General features: G+C 50.2%; 1 protein-coding gene across 13 annotated transcripts in view; it reads left to right on the plus strand.

Moving 5' to 3' along the window:
• Window positions 1-11503, plus strand: part of LOC117058865 (myosin-10-like) — a 59171-nt gene extending 47668 nt beyond the window's left edge. For 7 of the 13 annotated variants that reach the window (XM_033170266.1, XM_033170273.1, XM_033170269.1 and 4 more), the window contains 11 exons: window positions 176-388; window positions 1100-1312; window positions 1851-2012; window positions 3067-3195; window positions 4236-4324; window positions 5256-5379; window positions 5497-5705; window positions 7343-7451; window positions 7970-8142; window positions 9454-9477; window positions 11228-11503. In XM_033170266.1, coding sequence (XP_033026157.1) covers window positions 176-388; window positions 1100-1312; window positions 1851-2012; window positions 3067-3195; window positions 4236-4324; window positions 5256-5379; window positions 5497-5705; window positions 7343-7451; window positions 7970-8142; window positions 9454-9477; window positions 11228-11414 — 1632 coding nt within the window. In that variant the 3' untranslated portion in view covers window positions 11415-11503. The remainder of the gene's footprint in view (window positions 1-175; window positions 389-1099; window positions 1313-1850; window positions 2013-3066; window positions 3196-4235; window positions 4325-5255; window positions 5380-5496; window positions 5706-7342; window positions 7452-7969; window positions 8143-9453; window positions 9478-11227) is intronic. The other 6 variants (XM_033170270.1, XM_033170274.1, XM_033170279.1 and 3 more) reach the window with 2 other exon arrangements.
• Window positions 11504-13616: the final 2113 nt, after the last annotated feature.

Genomic DNA, 13616 nt, shown 5'->3' on the forward strand with positions numbered 1-13616 from the left:
ATTTCCCCCTGCCTTCCCATCTTTATCTTAAAGGCAACCTGCCTTCCTGCATCTCTTTCTCTCTCTGCTGTGTCTGGCATCCCCCCAAAATCCTAAGTTGAACCCAATTCTCCCCTGCCCAGTCAAGGACAGCTTGGTCACTGTTTACATTGAGGCCTCTTTGGATCCTTGACAGATGCTGGCCGAGGAAAAGCTGATCTCTGCCCGCTACGCCGAGGAAAGGGACCGAGCGGAAGCAGACTCCAGGGAGAAGGAGACCAAGGTGCTCTCGCTGAGCCGTGCCTTGGAAGAGGCTCTGGAGACACGGGAAGAGCTGGAGAGGCAGAACAAGCAGCTTCGGGCAGAAATGGACGACCTGGTCAGCTCCAAGGACGACGTCGGCAAGAACGTAAGGGAGCCCGGACACCTGGGTCCGCTGGGAAAGGGAAGAGTGGGCAACAGTAGGGCAGGAAGGTGCTGAGAGGTCAGGCTCTCATTCTCTGAAGAAGGGGGCAGGAAGTAAAGAGAGCGATAAGTTTTTTTTCATGCTGCCACTTCCTTTGAAACAAATTCTTCTCTCCCTTGAAACAGCAAGACCCACAAATCTTTTTTTTTTTTAATTGAACCCTCAGATTTCTAAGATTTCAGCACAGTCACTAGCATTTGATGGAATGTTCCTTGCTTGCTTGGCATATGCCGCAGGGTTTCCCAAACTTGGGTCTCCAGCTGTTTTTTGGACTACAGTTCCCATCATCCCTGACCACTGGTCCTGCTAGCTAGGGAAGATGGGAGCTGTAGTCCAAAAACAGCTGGAGACCCAAGTTTGGGAAACCCTGTGGCATATGGGATTTCATGCAAACTTACGGATACCTTGGCAGGAAGCCAGCCTTTCCACTACAATCCCCTCGGTGTGATCACGACACTCCATCCCTTACATCAGGGGTGTGGGACATGTGGCCCTCTACATGTTGGAGGACTCAAACTCCCTTCAGCCCCAGCAAGCATGGTCAATAACCAGGGTTGTTGGGAACTGTAGCCCAGTAATGTTTGTAGGGCCACCGGCCTCCCCACTCCTCCTGCTTTTCTCCCCTAACACCTCACCCCCGCTTCTTCCCATCAGGTGCATGAGCTGGAGCGTTCGAAGCGGGCCCTGGAGCAACAGGTGCAGGAAATGCGAGCCCACCTGGAGGAGCTAGAAGACGAGCTTCAGGCCACGGAGGACGGGAAGCTCCGCCTGGAGGTCAACATGCAGGCCCTGAAGGCCCAGCACGAGAGGGAGCTGCAGAACCGCGACGATGCCAACGATGACAAGAAGAAGCTGCTTGGGAAGCAGGTGGGGAGGGAGGCTGGGAAGGCTCAGTCCCCATCAGCCTTTGCCCAAGTGTGTGTGTGTGTGTGTGTGTGTGTGTGTGTGTGTGTGTGCGTGTGCGTGCGTGCACCTAGAACAAAAGGTGTCAAGAATAGTGGAGAAAGGGCCCATATTTGCATAAGAGGACCAGTGTGGTGCCACAGTTAAGAGGGTGGCAGACTCAGATGGATGCGTGCAAGTCGTAACCCAAATGATCTCTCACAAGGTGGTTTTGAGGCTTCATGGGAGGTGGGCGGGCAAGGATGGATTAACCATGAAGCAAAATCCGCACGTGCTTAGGGCATCAACGGAAGGGGGGGGCACCACGGAATTTTTTCCGTTGCCAGATTTTTTAACATTCAAGGTCACAAATCGCTCAGCTGAGCGTTCATTTTCTCAGTTGAAGTATGTTAAAAATCCCAACAGAACAGCGACTCAACAAGGCAGTCCGGATGCCTTATCTGTGCTAAGCAGAGAGGCAGATGTTTCGCCTCTTGACGTTTTCTTGCTGCTGCATCCCCAGGTGCGGGAGTTGGAGGCTGAACTGGACGCGGAGAGGAAGCAACGGGCCCAAGCGCTTGCAGCCCGGAAGAAGCTGGAGCTGGATCTTCAGGAGGCGCTGGCACAGCTGGATGCGGCCAACAAGGGAAGGGATGAAGCAGGGAAACAGCTGCGAAAATTGCAGGTGTGTGTGAGAGAGGGAGGGAAGGAGGGAGGGAGGGAAGGAAGGAAGGAAGGAAGGAAGGGAGACACGGCCTCATTTTAATTTTGTAAAAAAATATCCTTACTATATTTTCAAAACTTAATAAAAGACAAGCAACAAAAGCTAACAAATGTTTCTCCGCAACCAACCCATGCAGCCAAAACAATGCACATATATAAGAAGGTACATGAAAACTGGTCCAATAAATCTCCCAACGGATAGTTATTACAAAAATGCAACACCACTGACAATACACCATTGTCTCCTGTATTGGGGATTTTTTTATTATTCCAATCAATATTTATATCATAAGGGAGATGTGAAACTTTTAAAATAGTAGCTGCTTGTTTAGAGATAGCTGGATGTTGGCGTTTCGCAATAAGCGTGTCTCTTGATTCTCGGTACACTCGATTCTGGACAGTCACTCTGGCAGAAAAAACTGAAATGCCAAGTCCGAGCGGCCAGGGGTAAAACAAACGCATTATCTTTTTATGTCACTTTTATATTTGTGGCATGAGGACCATATGAGATATTCCCTGGTTATATTATTTAGACAGTGCCCTCGATGCGCAATCTACACGAACGTACAAAGACAGGATCCTGTTCCAAGGATCTTTCAGTCTAAAAATTCAGCACACAGGAGATGACTGAGAAAGCAGTGGACTGGGATAAAGAGGGGGAAGACTGTGTGTCTTATTTCAACAACCCCTCCTTAGGCTTAGCTACAGGTAGGGCAAGGGTAGACAACATGGGAGTCCTCTGTGTGTTGTTGGACTTGCAACTCCCATCAGCCCCAGCCAGCATGACCAGTGGTCCAGGGCATTGTGGGTATTGTAGTCCAGCTACAACAAGATGGGTCATAGCTTCCCCTACAGTAAGGTATGGGGACTAGGGCATTGCCATACAGTCACTTGCCTGGGAGGGCGGGTGTAGGTGTGTGTGCATGTGTGTGGTGATTCCTCAGCCTCCCTTATGTTCTTAGCATAAGGAGTCAAGATTGTGCTGTTTTTAAGCATCTTTCCCCTCCCAATTCCAGGCCCAAATGAAGGAGCTCTGGCGGGAAGTGGAGGAGGCCCGTGCAGCCCGTGAAGAAATCTTCATTCAGTCCCGCGAGAGCGAGAAGAAGCTGAAGAACCTGGAGGCAGAGTTGCTGCAGCTGCAAGAGGTGAGGGGTGAAGCTCTGTGGAGCCTCCTGAAGGAAGTGGCGAGGCAGCGCTGCAGGGGTCCGGGCAGATCCATTGCGCACACCCTTCCATTTTGCTGCCAGCTTGAGCCCATCTTGAGCCAGTGGAGTGGAGTCCCCAAGGCAGTTGGATCGCTCCTTTCAATTCTCCTTCTGGCAACTCCACACCTGGTGCCAAACATATTGCTTTCCTTTCCTTTGGACCACATCAATGAGGCCGGGGGGGGGCGTGTCAACATCCATATACAATGCCTAGGCTTGCGCTATAGAGAGGTCACTGCAAATGCTGCAAAAACAATGTGGGAGGCAGCAGTTATAAGCTCAACGTGATGGGTATAAGGAGAGATCAAAATGTCTCACTGGTCAGCTACTGCCCGTTTTAAGCCAGGCAAACCCCGGTCAATAAACTGCTGACCCACCGCTGTCCACCTGCTTCAATGGGGTTTGGACAAGCACTCGGAAAGCAGGCCGAACTTCTGCTTCAGGCCAATCGGTCTCTACAGCCACAGCTGTAGTTTGACTTCAGCCAACAGGTTGACCCCTAAAGGCACACTCCTCCGTTGTCTCCCAAGACAGATGGATGCTAACCAAACCGATGTAGTAGACAGAGGGTTGAAATCCTCCCCAGCCATGAAGCTCACTGAGTGACATTGGGCAAGTCATCTCTCTTGTCAACGTGACCTACATCACAGGATCCCTCTCTCTCACACGCACACATTTATAGTGGGGTTGCAAGGGCTCTTAAATTGATAAATGTACCCGGAGTGTCGGCAGATTGACTGCCATTCCTGTGTACCAGTGAGAACATACGTGTGTGTGTGTTTGTCTATATCAATCTATTACACACACACACACACACACACACACAGAGCTTGAGCCTATTCCAGGAGAATGGGTATGAAACACTGCTACTGTTTTTTAATCAATGGCTAATGGGAAGGATACCCTCTTTCCTGTTTTGACCTGTTCCTCCCCATCCACATCCAGCCTGCCTTCTGCTGATCTTTTCCCATCACTTGCAGGAACTGGCAGCGTCAGAGCGAGCCAAGAGGCAGGCACAACAGGAGCGGGACGACCTGGCGGATGAGCTGGCCAATGGGAACAGCGGCAAGTGAGTGGGCCCATTTCCCATGCTCCTTTGATTCCATTGAGCATGCACAGCGGATGATGGTGTTTTGTGTGAATCTGCTCAGCAAGCAGCCAGTGTAGACGCAATGGTTAGCTTTCGAAGGTTGCTCTAGGGGTAATTAACCTGGATCAGGGCTGCTTCTTCTAAGCTTGCCTTTTAATCTGGAATTGCCATGGTTTGTTCACTCGCTTTGTACAGAGAATTCAGATGACACGGTTGACAAATGATTGCACCTGGTGTTTTTTTCCTATGTTGTACTCATGTCCTTTATTTTCAGATGTGACCTGTTGCGAGTTTTTTAAAATTAAAAACGCAGTGGTAGCGCCACGTCCAGTGTGTATAAGCAAAATATTACTGCGGTTTTCCAGGGCTAGTGTGCCAAAGCTGCCTTTCAAGAAGGGACCTCAATAAGCAATTTCCCCTTTTCAGTTTTTAAGTAAAAGAGCAGTGTTTTCTGTAAAATGGAGGCAGGGAGCAAGGAGTGGACATTAGTTATTGAAGGCTCCCCCCCCCCCGCCCGCCCAGAGGAAGGAACTGACTAAGAATCAATTAAGGGTTGGTTCACCAGGTAACGCTGCCGCCGCCATGTTGAACAGGAAGTGATTAGAGCGGGCATGGCCAAACTTGGCCCTCCAGCTGTTTTGGGACTACAACTCCCATCATCCCTAGCTAACAGGACCAGTGGTCAGGGATGATGGGAATTGTAGTCCCAAAACAGCTGGCGGGCCAAGTTTGGCCATGCCTGGTTGGAGGCTGAAGCCTATTTTAATTTTGCTTCCACCCGATTGCAGAAAAGCAGTGTCTCAGTGGCGCTAAAGGCTCTAGCCTAAATGGCAGGATGTTCCTTGGGTGGGCTTCCTCCAGAGATTGACTGCTGTGCCATGGCCCTCACTCCCAAAATTACGCCCCTCAGGTCTGCTCTCCTGGATGAAAAGCGCCACCTTGAGGCCAGGATCGGTCAGCTGGAGGAAGAGCTGGATGAGGAGCAAAGCAACATGGAGTTGATGAATGACCGATACCGCAAGCTCAGCATGCAGGTGAGTCCCCCTCCCTTTTTTTTGCAGCAGGCCCTCTTATGGCTTGGGCTCCCTGGCCCCGTGGCTCTGGAACCTCCTCCTGACACACACATCCCATCTCCCGTGTCCTCTCTGCAGGTGGAAACACTCACCACGGAGCTGGCAGCGGAGCGCAGCTTCTCGCAGAAGGCCGAGAACTCCCGGCAGCAGCTGGAGCGCCAGAACAAAGACCTGAGAGCCAAGCTGGGAGAGATGGACTCTTCTGTGAAGTCAAAGTACAAGATGGCCATCGCAACCCTGGAGTCCAAGGTGGCCCAGTTGGAGGAGCAGTTGGAGCAGGAGTCCAGGTAGAGCCCTGGGATCCAAGGTGGCAAATACACCCACACACCCAGTGCTTTGAGCTGGTGTGGTATTGAGTGGTTAAAGTGCTGGACATAGTGCAAAATGAGACAAGGAGCCTGTATGCTATCCCCCCCCCCCGCCCTTATGACAAACAGCTTTAGATTGGACACATTTATTGTTCATTTACTTACTACATTTATATGCCACCTTGATATACACTCCAGGTGGTGTACAGTACATGGTTCTCCACTCCTCATTTCATCCCCACAGCAACCCTGTGAGGTAGGTTAGGCTAAGAGGCAGCGAGCTTCATGGGGGATTCGAACCCTGGTCTCCCAGGTCCTAGTCCGGTACTCTTTTAACTGTTACACCAGACTGACACTAAGTAGATTTAGGCTGGATAAACGGCACGAAAGGGGGTGTTTTAAACTCCCCCTTTGTTCAGCACCACTCTACTGCAGCCCCATTAAATGACAAACAAGACAAAAAAACGAGTGGGAGATCTCCTGGTGTCTCTTCTAACATTGCCTGCATTGATGTGTCCCGGGTTCAAATCTCTGCCCGACTGCAAAGCTTGCCAAGTCGGCTAATGTGACTCGGCTTAACCTCCCTCAAGGGTTGCTGTAAGGATAAGGTTGGGGGAACACCACATATAAACAACACCTTGACCTCTTTGGAAGAAGGATGGAATAAAAGTGTGGTGTTAATACACACACAAAATGTATCATGCATATATACTGCTCTCACATGGGCTTCCAGTATTCCCCCACCTAGTTTACTGAATAAAATTTCACCCTGATTATTTCTAGGGAAGGGGCAACATCAGATGACAAACAAGACAAAAAAACGAGTGGGAGATCTCCTGGTGTCTCTTCTAACATTGCCTGCATTGATGTGTCCCGGGTTCAAATCTCTGCCCGACTGCAAAGCTTGCCAAGTCGGCTAATGTGACTCGGCTTAACCTCCCTCAAGGGTTGCTGTAAGGATAAGGTTGGGGGAACACCACATATAAACAACACCTTGACCTCTTTGGAAGAAGGATGGAATAAAAGTGTGGTGTTAATACACACACAAAATGTATCATGCATATATACTGCTCTCACATGGGCTTCCAGTATTCCCCCACCTAGTTTACTGAATAAAATTTCACCCTGATTATTTCTAGGGAAGGGGCAACATCAGAGGCTCCCAGGCCATTAATTAGGGGTCTCCTCCACATTTTTTAACATTTAAATTCTCTGATTTGCACAAACTGCTTATCTTTCCCTATCTTGTTAGCTATGTTGCAGGGAGAGCTATGGGGAAAACTCTTATAGTGACCATGAATGAATTTGCAGTGGGAATGGACAAATAAACCTTAAGAATTAATTTCCTCAAAATAGAACTGGCAACTTTAAGCATGCTTATCAAAAAGTATGAGCAGACGTTGACATGTAGAACAGCCCTAAGGAACGTGTCGTCATATCTAATATCCCCAGGAATGGATACAGCTGGAAAAATAGCCTAACCTAGATAAAAGGCACCCCAGCTTCCTCCTAAGCAATGCTGGTGTCCAGGAACATCCCCAGACTAAATAACAACTCTTTCCCACCCACCCCCACCCTGATTCCTTCCTATATTTTCTGTTTTTTTGTTTTTTTAGGGAGAGGATTCTATCAGGGAAACTTGTGCGGAGGGCAGAGAAGAAACTCAAGGAGGTGATTCTGCAAGTGGATGAAGAGAGGAGGAACACAGATCAGTACAAAGATCAGGTATGGCCAAGACGTCTGTGTTCCCCACCCAACCCTCATTTTGAGCCTTGGGGCATATTTTCAGTGCTCGGGACTCATCTTTCAGAAAGGCTGAAGAACTAGCCAATGAAACCTCTGAGCATGAGCAAAACACCTGCCCTCACCATTTATAAGTTTTCCAGGGCAAGGCTTGCAGCTTCAGGGCATGTTTGAACCCTGCCATCTTTTTATTTAACGCTAGGTTTTCAGGCTGCTCTGCACGGACCTATTTTTCAGATGCATACTGTTTTATTTATCTTTTTAGCCTTTGTTTACAAATTAAGCAGCCACACAGTATTTAAAACACTTCCCCCCACGTCCTGCATCTTGACCTCAGTGACTTCGTTTGCTTAAGTCAGAAAAACGGGCGGGTGAGATAGTGGTTCAGTAGCCGTATTAAACTTAACGCACCAAGCTGCCTGGAAGATTTGCATGCCTTGAGGATCCCGTTTTCTGCTCACCTTAGACCTCTCTCTCTCTCTCTCTCCGTTTTCTGGCAGGTCGAAAAGAGCCACCTGCGGCTAAAACAACTCAAGCGGCAGCTCGAAGAGGCGGAAGAGGAGGCCTCGCGGGCCAACGCCAGCCGCCGCCGCATGCAGCGCGAACTTGAGGACGTCACCGAGTCAGCCGAGTCCATGAACCGCGAGGTGACCAGCCTGCGGAATCGTCTCAGGTGAGCAAAGTTATTACAGACGAGCGGGGGCTTGGACCGGGTGCAGGGGGCTTCTTCAAGATTCAGACCCTCCACCTTATGCCTTGTGACTAGGGTTCCTAGCACTAGGAACATAGGAGGCCTTAGACCAATGGCCCGTCTTTCTCATCGTTGCCTTCACTGATGGGCAGTGCCTCTCCAGGGTTTCAGGCCATCTGGGGATGTCCGGGATTGAATTTGAGACCTTCTGCAGATGCTCTGATCCCAATATAGGGCCCTCAACACAGCTAGCTGAGGGTAGATTGCCCCTGCCTTGAATGTCCCCCATGTCTTTCCCGTCCCCACATGCCCTTAGACGCTCTCCTTTTCGTCTCTCTTTCTTTTGCTGTTCTCATATATCCACAATCGCTAGACCTGGATTAAACATAATGCTCAATATGCTACATAATATAGCTTCAGGTAGGGTTGCCACATTTCAGAAAGTGAAATTTACCCCCAAAAAACACTACACTACCGATACGGGCTACCATATGTCCGGATTTCCCCCAGACATTTCAGCGATTTCTGCCCAGACACTGTTAGCGACGGCTGAATACCGGCTATGCCCAGGAAATTCTGGGCGTATGGCAGCCCTGGCTTCAGGTAAATTTTCATCCCAGTCATGACCATAGAGAGACAGAATGCCTAGAGTGGCGGCATTCACAAAGCCTGGGGAAATGAGAAGCTGCTGTTGGCCACGATTGTCTCTGTGGGGGGTGCTCAGTGCATCATTCCATCCCTTGCATCTCAGCATAGGTTGCCTTGGAAATTGAAGAGGAGAAAACTGATGCAGAAAGTCTCCCCTACACGCCCACACAAAATGGATCCACGCTGGATAACTAGAACCTTTAGAATACGCCTGCACTAGAAAAACACGCAGTTATTTTAAACGGTTCAGGCCTGACTCTCTCCACTCCTGCTGCTGCTCCCCCCTGGCACAAGAGGTGGGGAACTGGAGCCAGGCAGTGGCCTTGATATTTGATTTCCTGTAGGCCAGATTTTATACTTGTTTTTATACTTGCAGCCTTCGCTCCCCAATATCTCTTAGCATTTTCAGCCCCCTCGTTACAGTTGTGTTTCCAAGCACATATCCCAATTAGTCCCTGGTTCTTCAGCACGGGAACCTAGGGAACCCAACTCACTTCCCCATCCTGTTTATACTTTCTCCTGAAACTTTCCCATCTCTTTCCATGTGGAGTTCTTTCCAGATCATCCGTTCATGCTTGCACTTCTCTCTCTCTTTCTTTTTTTCTTTGTCTCTGTTTACATCCCATCTTTTCCTTGGCCCAACAGCAAGTTAGAGCGCCGGCAGCAGAAGTACGTTCTCTCTCCCCTGTTGTTCTGCATGTGTGTGCTGTGCTGTTTCGGAGTGTGTGTGTGTGTGTGTGTGTGTGTGTGCTCGCCCACGCACGTGCAGTTGCCGCACAGAAGCTTCTGGCTTCCCCTCTCCTGGTTAAGGGCTGGAACAGATTTGTCATGGGAGATCCGCATTCTGATTTCCTCCCTTCCGCTGTGCACACACCACGTCACTTCCCCCACCCCCTCCGAAGAATCCTGGGAACTGAAGGGTTTCAAAAAAAAAAAAACCTGCTTGGAATTGTAGCCCGTCTTAGAGCAAACTAGAGTTCCCAGGGTTCGTTGTGGGGAAGCAGTGTGCTTTAAATGCGCAGTGTACATCCTACTCTTGACATTTGGACCACTACACTCTGATTTTTGTGTGTGATGTGGCCATAACTGCCTTTGTGCCCATCCCTCCAGCAATACTTAATAGCATGTTGTGAGCGGTGGGGGGGGGGGGCTGTAAAACAGGGGAGAGCTGAGCACCAGCTCTATCAGTTGTTGTTGGGAGATCTGACCCTGGATCTCACCCTGCCATGCCTGTTTCTGCCCTGATGGCTGCTGTAGAGAGGAGAGCAGGAGTGCTTGCTGACATCCCTGGCAACTTTTGACTCTCAGTTAAGGGAGCGCTTTTAGCTGGAGGGGGTGTGGGCAGGGGGAGTGCTTCTACTGTGAAGGCGCTTGCTATGGTTGTGAGCTTCCAGCTGCCCCTGTTCCAGGAAGAGGGGGACAGGAAAAAGCCCCCAGTAAGGCTGGTTCTTCTCTCTTCCTGTCTGCTTCATGCTCTGTAGGCAAGGTGTGCTTGTTGTAACCTCGGTAGGCTCACTTTTTCTATCCAAAGAGCTTCCAGCTACCCACCGTGATGTAGGTGAGAGAGAGAGAGAGAGCAGACCCTGTGGGCACTTTCTCCCCAAGCAGTAGCTGCTTCTCTCTTGGCAATTGTGCCATCATCCACATGATTTCCAAATCGAAAGAGGCAAAACAAAAGGGGAGGGGGAGAATCCAGAATTAGATGGTCCATTTAGAAATGCCACAGATAGTTTGGAGAAGGAAGGAGCTTAGGGTTGCCCCTTGCAGTAATGTCCCGGGCAGCATTTAGCAGGTGACGCTGATGCCAGTAGATAATTTGGAAAGCCTCTTGGCAGAATGCAAGCACAGTTGCGCTTGCCCAAAAGGGAAGTACTGCCGTTTCTTAGCAAGGATGCTCCGGGGATGCAGGCAGTGGTGAAACGGTTGCCCTGTCCCTTGCAACTCTATGGCGCAAGCTCAGCATGGACCATTTTGAGCGGCAGCTTTGGCACAGATTTCAGCGGAGCACTCGGGACGGCATTGGGGGTATGTGCACTAGGCAAGGAGCTTGCCACTTCTGCAGGCTTAGCAGGAGCAAAATAAACATGGATCAGCAGTGTGGCCGTAGAAATGCTTGCTGGAGGGAGAAGCTTGAGTTGCGCCAGAACAAGAATACGGGGCAGTGGCCCTCCTGATGTTGTTTGGGCTGCAGCTCCCATCCTCCCTGACCATTGGCCTTGCCAGCTGGGTCTGATGGTACTTGGCAGCCCAGTAACATCTCCCAATGCCTGCGCTAGGGGAGGACCTTTGGCATTTGCCAATCCCAGCTTAGGGAGTTGAGTACCTGGGAGCATGGCTAGCTTTTGTGGGGTGGCGGTGGTGGGAGTTGATACTCAAATGCCCGCTGCAGTGCTAATGCGGATTCCCTTTTCCCTCGCAGACGCACCCCTCTGAGCTTCACCACCCGAACCGTGCGGCAGGTGTTCCGCCTTGACGGCGTCTCAGACGAGGAGACCGAAGACCCGGAGAGCGACTCTCCGTCTGCAAACCACCAGCCTCCCACACCCCTGACGCCCTCTCAGGGACAGCAGCCGGCACATCCTGCGGAGCCAGCCCAGAGTGACTGAGGCAGGGATGTCAGACCCCAGGGGGTGGGGGGTGGATCTCAAGACCAGGGGCTGGGAGTAGGAACCCCAACCTTGCCACACTGTCTGACCCCCTACCTACACTTGCCCCCACCCTCTGGCTTCTCTTTCAAGGGTCTCCCAGCTCTCTTATCAGGCTGCACTTTAATATCAACCACCCCTGAGGGGTGGGAAATCTGGGAGGAGGGAGGTTCAGGGGTCAGGATTTTAACTATATCCCTTTAAAAAGAAAAAGGAAAATCCAACTCTCAAAATAGCCATTGCTTCTCTTGCACCTTCTCTCCCTCCCCCATCCAAAAATCATCTTTCTCTTCTCTCCTCCCAGCTCTAGTACTGTTATATATAAAGAACTCCTTGCCCACTACTAAGGAAAAATATACATATCAAAGGTTGGGCATCAAAGTGGCAAATGTACATAGACTGGGGTGGGGAAGGGATGGCCCTGTCCAGCGATGCAGCCCTGCTTCTTGGGTTCCATGCAGCGATCAATCCCTTTGCCTGGCACCCAAATGCATCCAAGCCCTGGTTGGAGACAGCTGCTTTCTCACAGGGAGACCCTATGCTCTCAGCACTGAGGGGCAGCTGTGTCAGGTCTGGGGGCCTTCTGCTCCCTGTTTAGTCCCAGCCACTCGCATCTTGTCTCCGTTTCCCTTCTTCCCGGGGGGGGGGGGGTGATGTGGGAGCTGTAGGAGTCCTTTGGATGCCTTCACATGAAGGATACATGTGGAGATTTTTTTTTAATCATCTCTGGAAGGCGGCTTCTCTCCAGCACACCTTCGCCTGCTGGAGTTACTCTCTGGACCTCCCACCTGCCTCTCCCACCTGCCCAGACTGTGGGCAAAGGGAGATGCGGAATGAACTGGAAACCATTCATCTCAGCCTGCCTTCTCTCGTTTTGGACTGGGATCTGGATCTCGCCCTCTCTGCATATCGTTGTCAGCAGCCAAGAGCACTTTGACCTCTCCTCCTCCTCCTCCTCTTCTCTTGCCACCATCCCTAAACCTGCTGTGGTGGTGGGTTGCATGAGGAAGCCAGGATTTGCAAACCCTGTAGATTCAATAGCAACAACAGGCCACAAGCTGGCCAGTTTCATCTTGCCTGATTGCACGTGTGTGTGGAATTCTGCTATGTACCAGGCACAGAATTTGAGTTCTGGGGACTCTCTGCATTCCCTTTTTCTTCTTCTTCTTCTTCCTCCTCCTCCAATCCAAGAGAGGGTAAAAGAACAAGCCAAGTTGCTGGTCCTTGTGAGTTGTGGATATACATTCAAAAACTTCCAGATGAACGTCTGCAGAAACCTCTGGTGTTCAGAGGCGGCTGCATCTGTGCCCTCTTAGCTACTTGCCTGCCTTTGCTTTTGCACCTGATAATTCTTCCTATTCCTGTATGGCTCCTTACCAGAATTCAAGTTCTGCTTAAAAAATAAAAAAGACCCCAGAAGCTTGAGGCAGGCAGTTGAGTTAACAATGCAAAATATGCCTACATGCAGAAATCATATTGATTTACTTGAGGGATTTGAACTCTGGTGCAAAAGCTGTGGGTTAGCACGAAGAATGAAGAAAACGCTAACGGTAATAAGCAGCTGCTTCCAAACTGTCCTGGTTCCCCTTTTGCTGAAAACACCAGGATATGCTTTTAGTATGTGGGGGGAGGGGGGGTCCTCTACTCCCAAATCCTACTGGGTGCGTCTGTGAGCCTGGGTTCACAAGCAGGTTCATTGCTCACAATGAATTCTGATCCTCGCTCACCTTCACCCGTTTTAGGAGCAACAGCTTTGCTTTTCTCTCTCGAAGTCTTGGCACTGCTTATCACCACTACGCAGGGCCAGTTCATACACAGCCATGCCTGAAAAGCGCAAGAGCGTTGCTTGCCACGGTTGCAAATCTGGGAGTTTCGACTGCTTCCACATATGAACATACAGACAGCGTGTGAAGCAGTCCTTATCTCAAGGTGCAACAGGCAAGCTAAGAGTCCCTAATTATCCAGGGGCTCTTTTCTTTTTTTGCTCACTTTGGTTTCTGATTTTAATTCCTTAACAATGGTGCACAAAGGAGCTCCTCCCCTTATTCAGTTGGGAAAGGCTCTGACAATGAGCTGTCTTGTGGAACGTGCAACCCGATTCTATGCATGTCTACTCAGAAGCAAAGCCCACAGTGTTCAAGGGGGCTTACTCTCAGGTAAGTG

The sequence above is a fragment of the Lacerta agilis genome, chromosome 14, assembly GCF_009819535.1.
Source record: "Lacerta agilis isolate rLacAgi1 chromosome 14, rLacAgi1.pri, whole genome shotgun sequence".
NCBI lineage: Eukaryota > Metazoa > Chordata > Lepidosauria > Squamata > Lacertidae > Lacerta > Lacerta agilis.